Source organism: Bos javanicus, chromosome 9 (genome assembly GCF_032452875.1).
Source record: "Bos javanicus breed banteng chromosome 9, ARS-OSU_banteng_1.0, whole genome shotgun sequence".
In the NCBI taxonomy this organism is placed as follows: Eukaryota; Metazoa; Chordata; class Mammalia; order Artiodactyla; family Bovidae; genus Bos; species Bos javanicus.
The window spans coordinates 96,819,736-96,833,108 of record NC_083876.1 but is presented as its reverse complement, the minus strand read 5'-3'; the positions used below and the strand labels follow the sequence as shown (position 1 = coordinate 96,833,108).

General features: G+C 52.6%; 1 protein-coding gene across 4 annotated transcripts in view; it reads left to right on the top strand.

Moving 5' to 3' along the window:
• The window catches only part of AGPAT4 (1-acylglycerol-3-phosphate O-acyltransferase 4), a 135,632-nt gene that overhangs the window by 95,752 nt on the left and 26,507 nt on the right, over positions 1-13,373 (top strand). For all 4 annotated transcript variants that reach the window (XM_061428489.1, XM_061428488.1, XM_061428490.1 and 1 more), the window contains one exon: positions 10,115-10,284. In XM_061428489.1, the coding sequence (XP_061284473.1) occupies positions 10,115-10,284 (170 nt within the window). The remainder of the gene's footprint in view (positions 1-10,114; positions 10,285-13,373) is intronic.

Below are 13,373 nucleotides of genomic sequence, written 5' to 3'. Positions count from 1 at the left end.
TCAGTCACATGTGACTCCCTGGACAGCAGCACGCCAGGCCTCCCTGTCCTTCACTATCTCCCAGAGCTTGCTTAAACTCCTACCCACTGAGTCGGTGATGCCATCCAACCATCTCATTCTCTGTCACCTCCTTCTCCTTTTGCCTTCAATCTTTCCCAGCATTAGGGTCTTTTCCAGTGAGTCAGTTCTTTACATCAGTTCTTGGCCAAAGTATTGGAGTTTCAGCTTCAGCATCAGTCCTTCCAGTGAATATTCAGGGTTGATTTCCTTGAAGATTGCCTGGTTTGATCTCCTTGTAGTCAAGGGTCTTCAAGAGTCTTCTCCAGCCCCACTGTATGAAAGCATCAGCTCTTCGGTGCTCAGCCTTTAGTCTAACATTAGTCTTTTTAAAAACTATTTATTTTTCTGTGGCTGCATCAGGGGAGGGTGGTCTTAGCTACGACGCGAGGGGTCTGGTTGAGGTGCTCCGGTTCAGTGCTCGCAGCACATAGGCTTAGCTGCTCTGTGGCATGTGGGGGTCTTAGTTCCCTCCCAAGGGATAAAACCCACATCCCCTGCCTCGAAAGGTGGATTCTTAATCACTGGACCATCAGGGAGGTCCCAAGCGTTAGTCTTCTTCAATGTTGATAACAGTTTTGTGAGTGTTTTCACATCAAAACTTCAGTTTTTTCACATCTAAAACTGAAGGCTAGAGAGCTTCAGTAATATGCCCATGTCAGGGGGTGGTGGTTAGTAAATGACAGAGCGGAAATTCAGATCAGGTCTGCCTGACTTCAGAGGAGCATTGACACAGTGTCCCTAAGGGGGATTTAGAAGAGAGACAGATTACTTCTCATAGAAGGTGGGGGTGGTCTCAAGTTCATGGACAATATCTCATCTGAGCTGAAGCTTGGAACTCGGAGAAGGTTTGGGGATGCTATGGAAGGGAAAGGCTTTTCTGGCCAAGAGAACAACTTGGACAAGAGGCCAAGGGTAGGTATGGTGAGTTCTAGGTGGTTCAAGGAACAGTGTGCAGTTCAACTTGGCCTTAGCTCAAGGGATGCAGAAGAAAGAGGGTGGGCCCAGCAGTAAAGGCTGGTGAAGGAGTCTCACTTCCTCTGTGGATGGTGAGGACTCAATGAGAGTGTTAAGCTGGCGTTGGGCACAGGCTAGATGAGATCCATGGGGTTTTTCCAGACAAGAATACTGGAGTGGGTTGCCATACCCTGCTCCCAGGGGTCGAAGCCTGGTCTCCTGCATTGCAGACAGATTCTTTACCATCTGAGCCACCAGGGAAGCCAGGAGCAAATCCTGCACAGAAACAGGCATGTCCCCAGGGCTGGGAGGATGCGATGGAGATGCAGTGTGGTCCGGGGCTGAGAGGACGTGATGAAGATGCAGTGTGGTCTGGGGCTGGGAGGACGTGATGGAGATGAAGTGTGGTCCTGGGCTGGGAGGACATGATGAGATGCCGTGTGGTCCAGGGCTGGGATGATGCGATGGAGATGAGGTGTGGTCCAGGGCTGGGAGGACGCGATGGAGATGAGGTGTGGTCCAGGGTTGGGAGGACATGATGGAGATGTTGTGTGGTCCAGGGCTGGGAGGATGCGATGGAGATGCCGTGTGGTCCAGGGCTGGGAGGATGTGATGGAGATGCCGTGTGGTCCGGGGCTGGGAGGACGTGATGGGGAGGACGTGATGGAGATGCCGTGGGGTCCGGGGCTGGGAGGACGTGATGGAGATGCTATGTGGTCCGGGGCTGGGAGGACGTGATGGAGATGCTGTGGGGTCCGGGGCTGGGAGGACGTGATGGAGATGCTATGTGGTCCGGGGCTGGGAGGACGTGATGGAGATGCTGTGGGGTCCGGGGCTGGGAGGATGTGATGGAGATGCTATGTGGTCCGGGGCTGGGAGGACGTGATGGAGATGCCGTGTGGTCCGGGGCTGGGAGGACATGATGGAGATGTTGTGTGGTCCGGGGCTGGGAGGTCGTGATGGAGATGCAGTGTGGTCCAGGGCTGGGAGGGTGTGATGGAGATGCCATGTGGCCCAGGAGAACTGGCTTCTGGTGTTGCCATCTCTATCAGAGATGTCCTGCAGGGCTTCCCAACCTTCCCCTCATCCTAAGGAGCTTTTGTAGATGTTGTTTTTCTAATCATCCTATGAAATGTTAGTAGCACAGATATACTGTGTATCTGTTTATGGGCTTCGTGCCTCAGCATCGTTTAGTGACCTGGGCACTTAAGTGGGAAAAGCAGTGCCCGGGTGACTGGGGTGTGGATGGAAATGTTGCAGGTACAACTGGGCCCCCAGTTTGGTGTCATGGAAAGAAAGTACTGAAATCTGGTTATGGCAAAAAGGTATATGCTGGGGAATTAACTAGAAATAGTTCCAAATAAGGGGCATCCCAAGTGGCTCTAGTGGTAAAGAACCTGCCTGCCAAAGCAGGAGATGTAAGAGATGTGGGTTTGATCCCTGGGTCGGGAAGATCCCCTGGAGTAGGGTTTAACAACTCACTCCAGTATTCTTCCCTGGAGAATTCCATGGACAGAGGAGCCTGGTGGGTTACAGTCCATGGGGTTGCAAAGTCAGACACGACTGAAGCGACTTGGCACACAGCACAGTTCAAACTGAAATATAAGTAAGTCTGCGACAGGGAGCAGTCTCACATCACACCCCAGAAACTTCTTCCATTCTGCATTTGGGAAAATCCTGTGGCTGAGAGGTTTCATTTTTAACCTCAATTATTATCAGCCAAATTATTAAAAAAAAAATATAAGTGCATAATTATATACACTTAGTTTATAGATTACATATAAATTATGTATGTGATTGTGTAATTATTAAGATTGGATGAAGTTAATTATAAAAATACCATTTTCCTCAATCTTGATGACATCTCCCCATATCCCCGACATGGGGGGTTCTAGAGGCTGCTGGTATGTTTGAACAGTGAACTCTAAACAACAGTCTGGATTTAGAGGTCTTTTCTGCAGGAACTTTGCCTCCCTGTCTTATTAGTGTTCTCGACACTGCTTCCAGAAAGGGCTGCAGAGAGAAGTGAAATGTCAATCATGGCAGGTGCAAGTGGGCACACGGGGAGAGGTTTGGTGGGGAAGGAGGGAGTCCCCCACAATCACCTGGGCTTGCAGAAGGGGTCGGCTGTGGGTTTGGAGGATTGCTGGGGTTCCTGGGTGCATGTGGATCCTTAGGATCTGGCACAGTAGGAGCCGGGTCTTACAGCTGCCCAGCATCTGGACTTGGACGACCAACATCAGGGCTGAAGGCAGGGATGTCACCTGCTGTTTATTTTTCCTGGCTGTTCCCTCTGTCCCTTCATCATTTCTTTTGCCATCATTGCTGCGTTTTCCCTGCTGGTCATAGCATTCAGGAGGAGAAAAACCCTGTTTCCAGGGCGGGCAAGTGTGAAATGCTGCCATCGCTTTAGTGCATGTACCCTTCCCGGCAGCCTTGAGGTGGGCATCTTCTCACAGAGAAGGGCTTCCCAAGGTCAGAGGTGCGAGCTTTCTCCTCTAAACTCTGACCTCTTCCCTCCCTCAACGCGCTTTCTCTCCCCGTCACCTGATACTCTGGCTTTAGTGTCCTCACGGACTCTCGTAAGTCTCCCTGTCTGGGTTCAAGGCCCAGCACGCTGGCCTCTGGGCACTGGGAACTGGCCCAGCTTCTGGGCCTCAGTGTTTCCATGTCCTCATCTGTGAAATGGGAACAGTGACGTGTGTGCTGACTCAGGGGATGTTGGCTGTTACCATTTTCCTCCTTCTTTGCAAATATGAACCAGGTGCTTCTCCCCCGGCCGCACTCTCCTTTTTGTTCATCTACGACCTCTTTCCTATTTGTGATCGAGCTACACAGCACAGATGTGTCCCTCAGTCGATGTATCCTTGCAGCCAGAGTCTGGCCCCCCTACCCCGATCCGCCTCTGAAATCCGAGGTGGCAGGTTGAGATTTTGCAGCCATGGTCACTTCCCCTCCCTCCCACCCCGCCCTGGCCATTACCTCGAAGAGCTCAGAGCCAGCCCCACCCGGCTCCACGCAGAGTTTGCCAAGCAGGTGGCAATGACTGGCCAGGGCCAGGCGTGGCCCCATGTCGCAGGATCCAGAGGTGCCCGAGCTCCCGGAAGATGCCTGTGTGGGCCTTCTCCAGCGTCTCTGGCCACCCTGCTCTCGGGACGTGGCCGCCAAAATAATAATAATAATAATAAAGTACAAAATTGAGCAAAGTGAACATTTTTAAAATGGGACAGGAAGCTTCAAAATTGCTGTGTAATACTGAAGAAACCTCAGCTACACATCTTGTCTGTTACCAGTGTCTGACGGCCACCCCCAACACCAGGGGCCCTGTGGGCCCAGTCCACGCCTCTGGGGAGAATAGGGTGACCGGGGTGTCCCCTCCCTCCTACGAGGCCCAGGAATTAATACACAGGCCGAGATTTCAGTGGGCAGAAGGACCATGATGATATTAAGTGTTGGCTCCTTTCAGGGCCGTGGGAGGGAGGAGGATGGAGGAGCCGATTCCGGTGATGAGGCCCTGGGCCAGCCGGCCACCCACTTGACCACGGATCTCACATCTGTGTGAGGCGGATTCTCCCTTCCTGTCTCCCCTGCATCCACTCCAGCTTCTGCTTTAAACAAATACTGACATTTCCGTTTATAGCTTTCTTTTTACATCTGGCTCAGTGGTAAAGAACCCACCCGCCAATGCAGGAGACACAAGTTTGATCCCTGGGTCGGGAAGATCCCCACCCCACCCCCTGCTCACCGCTCCAGAGGAAGAAGTGGCAACCCACTCCAGTGTTCTTGCCCAGGAAACCCCATGGACAGAGGAGCCTGGTGGGGTCCATGGGGTCGCAAAAAGTCAGACTTAGCGACTGAGCATGCATATACCCTTCAATCCATAATTCTACTTGTTGGTATACCTATGTTAGAGAAATCCTTACACAATTTACAAAAAACATGCATTTTCAAGGATGTTTACTATAATATTTGTAGCAATAAGAAACAGGGTTGGGGAGGGATCCTAATTGATGGTGGAATGGCTGAATAAATCATAATATGTCTGAAGCAGGAACTGCCATGCAGCTGGTTATCCCACGTGGAATTGCCCTTCTGGACTAGTTTTGACCTGAAAAATGGCAATTTCCTGAATTGAACAAAGGATGAGTTATCCCTGTGCCTCTGTTTCTTCATCTTTAAAATGGGGACAATCATATTTCCTCCCACAGGGTTCTATTCTGTGCCTGTGCTCATTTGTGTCCAACTCTTTGCGACCCCACGGACCGTAGCCCTGCCAGGCTCCTCTGTCCGTGGGATTCTCCAGGCAAGAACACTGGAGTGGGTAGCCATGCCCTCCTCCACGGGTTCTTCCTGACCCAGGGGTTGAACCTGCATTTCTTATATTGGCAGGCAGGTTCTTTACCACTAAACATGAGGATTTAATGCAATTGCACGTGGCCTTGGAACATGGCCCTGGAACATGGCCCAGCCCACATCCAGAGCCCAGTCCATAGTTGCTGATACCTCTGTGTATCTATCTGTATTAACATGGAAATAACCCCAAATACAGAGAAGGCAATGGCACCCCACTCCAGTACTCTTGCCTGGAAAATCCCATGGACGGAGGAGCCTGGTGGGCTGCAGTCCACGGGGTCGCTGAGGGTCAGACACGACTGAGCGACTTCACTTTCACTTTTCACTTTCATGCATTGGAGAAGGAAATGGCAACCCACTCCAGTGTTCTTGCCTGGAGAATCCCAGGGACAGGGGAGCCTGATGGGCTGCCGTCTATGGGGTCGCACAGAGTCGGACACGACTGAAGCGACTTAGCAGCAGCAGCAGCAACCCCAAATACACTGGAGAAAATAACTGCATGCATATGTTTACAAAGGTCAATACAGTTTGAACCCATTCAAGGGGGAAAAACTGTGCATGTGCACAAGTGCTTGTGAACCCCCTAAGGACAGGCCTGGAAGGCCACCCCCAGGCTGTTTCTTGTGTTTAACCCTGAGGAAGGGAGCTGGATTGTGGTTGTTGGTGAGGAAGTGCCCAGCGTTCAACCAGAGAGGCGGAGCTGCTGGCAGATACCCGCCCCCTGGAAGGGAGTGGTCCTTAGTCACGTGTTGGGGCTGACCGGCCCTGGAGGGCTGTGGTCTGTGCAGCTCCTGCTGGAGCTGGAAGGCCTAGGGCCAGCCCTCGGGAAGGGGCGATGGATGTGGACGGAGGGGACTCAGAGGTCAGGCTCCCCCTCCGAGGCCAGACTGAGACCGCAGTGGGTTCTTACTGCACTTGGGGTGGGGCGGGGGCAGATGACGTGGGCGGTGTGGGGGCAGAAGCCGAGCCCCCCAGCAGGACCAGACCCAGCTGGGCCAGGGAGTCAGGAGCCAAGGGGATGGAGAGGAAGGAGCCATTGCAGTGCGGCTGCCACTTCTCTCTGGGAGGTGAATCAGCACGTCAGCCACCACGCGTGTGACCTGTGGAGCCCACCCAGCCTCCTGAGACCTTCCCGAGTGGGCCTTTGAAGTGAGAGTGAAAGTCGCTCAGTTGTGTCCGACTGTTTGCGACCCCAGGGACTACACAGTCCGTGGAATCCTCCAGGCCAGAATACTGGAGTGGGTAGCCTTTCCCTTCTCCAGGGGATCTTCCCAACCCAGGGATCGAACCCAGGTGTCTCTCGCATTGCAGGCGGCTTCTTTACCAGCTGAGCTACAACTGGAAACACACCAGAAAGGGGATTTGGATAGACAGGCCTTAGGGCCCTCAAGGGGATTGGCGCAGTTTCCTCTAAATTCTTCTGGATTAATTGAATTATTGTTCATTATGACTATAAATACATTTCTTGTTAATTAAAAAAAAATGAAACCCCTTAGGAGGAAAAAGGAAGACCTTTTATCCGGTGAGATGTCAGTGTTGAGTTGAGTAACTCCAGCCTGTTGAGGCGAGGTGGGGATCCTGGCCTCCCCTGGTTCCCACCTGGCCCAGCTGTCATCGCCTCTCCCTGGGCCTCTGCAGCCACCCCTCACGGGCCCCTCTGCTTCTCCTCTGCACCCGCTTGAGCCTGAATGCTCTTTTCAGAACGCAGATTCGGTGCTGCCGCGGCCTCTGTAAGAAATGCTCCGGTGACGCCTCACGGCCTCTGTGGTGCAACCATAAATCACGACCGCCCACCCTGGTGCGGAAGCCGCTGTGACTCTGTCCCCCTCTCCACTCCTTCCCGCTTCCCCTTGGTGGTCACAGAGCCATGCCTGCTGTCCAGGGGGCCGTGTGTGTAACAGTCACGGGAGCTGGCTGCTCACCATCCCCTGTGTGTGCAGAATCACGCTGGGCGCCTTGACCACAGAATCTGCTGTCATAGCCATCGCACCTCCAGCAGCTTTTCCTGTCTGGATTCACAAAGATGCTGAGGCTTCTGGGACGTTGCGAAACAGACCGGGAAGTCTTACAGCCGTCGAGTGGTGCCCCTGGCACAGGATCCTGGCCCCCAGATCCATGCACAGCATCTGTCCCAGGCAGCATCTCTGCCCTCCCGGTCTCGCCGCCTCTTGGTATGAGGCTATCTGCTCCCTGGGTCACAGGCTCTGAGGCTGGGACCCCGGGAGCCACCCAGGCGTGTGGCCACACTTCCAGCCTCCTGGCATATTCTGCCTACACACGTCTGGCCACCAGACGGTGTTTGCTGGAAGCAGACATGTGCCCGCACTGTGCTGGGTCCTGGGGTGAAAGGCTGAGGTTAGGGTCTGTGCCTCGCGAGGCCTGTAGCCTGTAGCGGGGGCAGGGGGTCATCGCACCATGTCGCAGGGTGCGATGAGTACCCTGGAAGGGACTGGGCAAGTGGAAGCAGGCCCAGCCTGCCTTGGACTTGGAGCAGCAGGGCCCAGAGAGGCCTTCAGGAGGTGGCGGCCAGAGGCGTCCCGGGAGCCGTCCTGCTTGACCTTGCGGCCTCTGGATGCGGCTCTGCCCTGGGATTGTCCAGCCCCCGTGAATGGTACCGGGACGGGTTGGACCCGTCCCCCTCCCTCCCCCGATGGCTCCCCCGGGCTTGCTGCCCCTGGAGGACAGCTGCCTGGGGGCTCGGCATTTTCTCAGCTCTAGGAACAGGCAGACTCTATGGTGTTCAGTAGGGGGTGTGTTCTGGTTTGTTTTCTGATGACACGGGTGGGCAGTGAAGCCTGGGTCTGCTGGGGGCCCGGCACGTGCTCTGCACAGAGAGCCTGTTGTATGTGACACCCATCGCTTCTCACAAAAGCCCCTGAGGCCACCCCTTCCAAGATTAGGAGGCTGGGGTGCCTCGGGGTTCACCTGTCCAAAGCCCCAGAGGGCTCGGGCTTAGAAACTAGACTGTAGTGCCTTCCAGAGAGTTCTGGCTCCAGCACCTCATTGCCGGTCTCCAGCCTCAAGGAGAGAGAGACTTCCAAGGGCAGCAAGTCCAGCCTTTTATTTGTGAGGCTTGGCTGGGCTTTGTGTATGTGTGTGTGTGTGTGTGTCTGTGCATGCAGGGGTGCGTGTGTGGGCGTGCCTCTGTGCATGTGCTGGGGAAGGTGATGAGTGAGTGAGTGCCTGACATATACCTCTAAGTGGTGATAAAAAGGGGCATGTCCTTCACAGGGCTTCCCCAGTGGCTCAGTGGGTACAAGAATCCAGCTGCAATGCAGCAGACACAAGAGATGCAGGTTCAATCCCTGGGTTGGGAATATCCCCTGGAGGAGGAAATTGCAACCCATTCTGGTATTCTTGATGAAAAATCCCATTGAGAGTGGAGTCTGTTCATGGGGTTCTCAAGGCAAGAATACTGAAATGGTTTTCTATTCCCTTCTCCAAGGAGATCCAACCAGTCCATCCTAAAGGAGATCAGTCCTGGGTGTTCATTGGAAGGATTGATGCTGAAGCTGATGCTCTAATGCTCTGGCCACCTGATGGAAAGAACTGACTCATTTGAAAAGACTCTGATGCTGGGAAAGATTGCAGGTGGAAGGAGAAGGGGACAACAGAGGATGAGATGGCTGGATGGCATCACCAACTCGATGCACACGAGTTTGAGTAAACTCTGGGAGTTGGTGATGGACCGGGAGGCCTGGCGTGCTGCAGTTCATGGGGTCGCAAAAAGTCGGACAGAACTGAGCGACTGAACTGAACTGAACTGAGAGGAGCCTGGCAGGCTACGGTCCATGGGATCACAAAGAATGTGACATGACTTGGAGACTAAGCGTGCTCACAGAACCCTTTATTATAACAGTGTTCGCGTCACTATGAAAATGTTGGCAGTCAGCTGAGCGACTAAGCCATCCTTCCCAGAGGGCTCCCTCAGCCACCCACCTACCTACCTGCTGAACACACTTAACTGTAGCATTCCAGTGCAAAGCTGCTCTTTAGCTGTGGTTGGAATTGCCGAGGTTCCGCTGTTCTTCTGGACAATTTCTACCATAAAGGCTTGTCCTCAGGGCACCAGGTGGGGAGTTGGTCACCTGATTTAGAGGTATCACTGAAGAAAAAAATGGCAAGTTGGTCTTTATTGCCCGAAAAAGGACTTTTCCGTTTTCACAAGCTCTTTTAAAAATGTTTTTATAGTTTCATTGAGGCCCACGAGGGAATGACCCTAATTCATCCTGGCCCTTCAGGTGCTGCTATTTCCCCGCAGGGCTTCATCATTCCTGGTACATTCCAGCATCGTTCACGGGAGAGAAAAATTGGGTATTTAGTGTTCTTTGGATGGAGTGTATAAGTGTCCCAATTAGTCATTTCGTAGAACGTTAATAATTCTGTATCTCGCCTCCTGCTGCCCTTCAGAGCTCTGTAAACACCAGGGCATGGATTCAGGCTTTCAGATTTACTTTTCCCCAAGGTACTTAATCAAGGATTGCAAGTCATTTGCCTTCTCAAAGCTTCCTCTCCTCCCCTGGAGACTTGTGGAGTTTTCTCTTCTGTTTTTTCTTTTTTTCCTTCTCTTTCTAAACCCTGTCAAGGATTGGGATCTTGGCTGAAACCATCCTGCATTTGACCCCTCGAAGTTGCTTTCCCTTCCAGCTAGGAAGGCAGAGCCTTGCTGTGCCAACCTGTCCCGGGGGTCCAGAGCTCTGGTCGCAGAGGTGCATGAAATAAAGGCCTGTCTGTCTCTCTGTTCCAGAGCTGGTGATGCTGCTGGAGTGGTGGTCGGGTACAGAGTGTGTCATCTACACGGACCCCCGCGCCTACCCCAAGTACGGGAAGGAAAACGCCATTGTCGTTCTGAACCACAAGTTTGAAATCGACTTTCTCTGCGGCTGGAGCCTGGCTGAGCGCTTTGGGGTCTTAGGGGTAAGTCAGACCCACACACCTCTTCTGTCCAACATCGTAACTGGCCCTTTACTCTCAGTCGTGCAGCGCTTGCAGCAGCATTAATAGGCTTGTTGAAATGTTAACTGACTGCTTTTCCTTCTTGCTCAGAATCAAGATGAACATCTGCTGTGAGCAAGGATCATATTTATTCATCAGTGACAGTGTGCTGGGCATTTTACCAACAATTAATTTATTTAACCCTTGTGGAAACATTTGGGAGTCAGGAACCTGCCCTTATATAAACTCTACACTTCACTACCCTACTCCAGATCACACAACTGTTAAGTCGATTTGAGTTTTATCTCGTCCACCTTCATATTCTTTTCCCTCCCTTTTATTTACTTCAATTTATTTATTTTTAATTGGGGGATAATTACAATATTATGTTGGTTTCTGCCGCACATCAGCATGAATCAGCCACGGGTACACATACATCTCCTCCCTCTTGAACCTCGCTCCCCAGCCTGGTATACAGAGTGAAGTAAGTCAGAAAGAGAAAAATGAATATGGTATATTAATGCATATATATGGAATCTAGAAAGATGGTATGGATGAACCTATTGCAGGGCAGGAATCGAGACGCAGAGAACAGACTTGTGGGCACAGTGGGGGAAGGAGAGGGGGGACGAATCGAGAGAGTAGCACTGAAGCATAGACATACCATACCCGAAATCGCCAGTGGGAATTTGCGGGAGACCGCAGGGAGCTCAGCCCCGGTGCCCTGCGACAGCTTCGTTTTTTTTAATCTCTGTGCTCTGCTGGCTCCCTGAGTCACAGGCAGCATTCGCCTCTGAAATGTCCACCTTCATGGGCCTGAGAAAGCTGAAGGCCAATGCCAGGGCGTGTGACCTTCAGCATTCTGAATGAATACGAAATCCTGCTTTTCTCCAACTCATTTGGCCTCTTGCCTGCCTTAGGGACTGGGCCTCTCCACTGACTCCTATCATGGTGAGCGCAGTGAGGAGTGATGGTTGAGCTCCGAGCAGGTACCAGGCCCTCGGGCTCAGGTGTCCCTACAGGAAGGGTGGCAGATACTGCCCAGGGCTGGGAGAGGCTCACAGCAGAACTTGGGGGTCCCGTGTGGCACCCAGAGCAGCCCCCGAAGACTCAGGGGGGCTGCGCACAGCGTGCTTGTTTTTGGTGGCCCGTGTAGACAGAACCACAGTGCAGAGAAGGTAGGAGTCTGAAGACCATGCAGAGTGGAGCAGACCAAGAATCAGATCCCCCAGGGACGGTCTCCGTGTGTCCAGTCCCTGGTGGCCTGTGGGTCCAGAGTGACTTTGGAACCTTGGGTCTTGTTGCTGTCTGCCTGCTGGAAAGACCCTTGGCTAACAGGTTCTCAGTAACCTTATTTATTTTTTAAATAAAATATATATATTTTTATATTTAGTTTATTTTATTAAAAAAAAAATATTGGGCAAAAGGAGAGAGAAGAAAATATACTTGAAAACAGGTTCCAATAATGTCTTTGGGACAAATATTGGTTGTCATGCCATTAAACTAAAGTTGTTAGCAGTTTTTCAAGAGATGGAAACAGTTGAGTCTCTGCTGCTACCTGAAGACTTGTAGAAACCTGGATTGCCTGGGGCTGAGTGTGCTGAAGGGGCTTCCAGGAACGGACAGGCCTGCTCGCCAGCAGTTTTCTGTTTTCCTGTTTGTTCTGACATGATGTCTGTGCAGACCTGTGTGTGCGTGTGTGTGCACTTTGTTTTCAGGAACAAAACCAGAGATTCGAGTATCCACCTTTTTCTGCTGTGGAGGCCTCGGGCAGAGCTCTTAGCTGCAGTTCTGTGGCTTTATTCTCTCTGAGAGGAGAGAAAAACCACCCTAACCCGAGCCCCATCATGAACACAGACCCTCCTCCCTCACAGGAGTGGGTCTGGGGTGTCCTCGCATCCTGACTGGAACTAGAGGTACAAGCCTTCAAGCGAGGCTTCCCAGGACACCCGTTCTTCAAGCGAAGTCTGGGGGCAGCTGTTGATTTTCTCGGCTTCCCAGGCGGCTTGGGTGTGTCCACGCTTAGGATGTGAGATGTGTGATTTGAGGCAACAGCAAGCTGTTAACTTAGAGGTGCTTTCCCGTACCTGTGGTCCCCCTGGTGGCTTTATGACCTTGGGCTTCTCCTGTGCGTATTTCGCTGGATTTGTGCTGCTTCCAATCCACATGGTATGATCACTGTTCACCATTTATTTCTTATACATAGACGGCCAGGGCCTCAGTTTGGGTAAAGAATGTGCCCCAGGATGGGAATTAGTGACTCTTGATTTCTGAGTTGCGTCTCTTTCCTCTTGGACGGTATTAAGAGGAAAAGCTGGGAGTGGTGAGGGGCGGCTGGTGGTGGTGGGCGGTCCCCTCTGTGTCAGAAAATGACCAGGGCAACCCGGGGAGGGAACGTTTCTAGTCTTGTCTCCTCCCCCACCTCCAACTCCTTCTGAAGAGAGAAAACCCTCAGTACCTTCACAGTGTCGGGGATGGAGCAGGACTAAGAAAGCAGGAACACAGAGATGCTCAGGGAAACAGAATCAGCAGCCACAGGGAGGGGCGCTACACAGCGAAGAGGGTGGGCCCCACGGGGTGCTTGGAGGGGAAGTTACCCATGGAGAGCGGTCCCGGGACTACAGGGGGCCCAGGATTGAGAAGAGGAGGCTTCTGTGGAGCGGTGACTATCAGCGCCCTTGAGCATTTTTCTAGCAGAGACTCTGAAATCCTGGTTTCCCCAGCAGAGTGATCATCCAGCCCATGACATGGGGACCGCTCATCTCCAGCCCTGACTTCCTGAATGAATACCACCGTGATCGGATTGCGTTTCTCTCTTAGAAACCAAACAACTAAGGTTGCGAGCACGTTACACGAGCGTTGCCTCTCGGTCTGGAGACTGTTCAGGAGTTTTAGGAGTCCCACCCAGGGTTGGATAGGCAGGTCTCAGGACCTTGGCTGGGACGATGCAGTTTCCGTCCTCGCAGGAGCCCAGGCAGCCCTGCTCTGGGGGCCGGCAGGTTGTCTGGATTCTTGCTGAGATGTTTTCTGGGGCCCTGGAGTTGGCGTCAGAAGTGGAGGCTTGGGGGGAG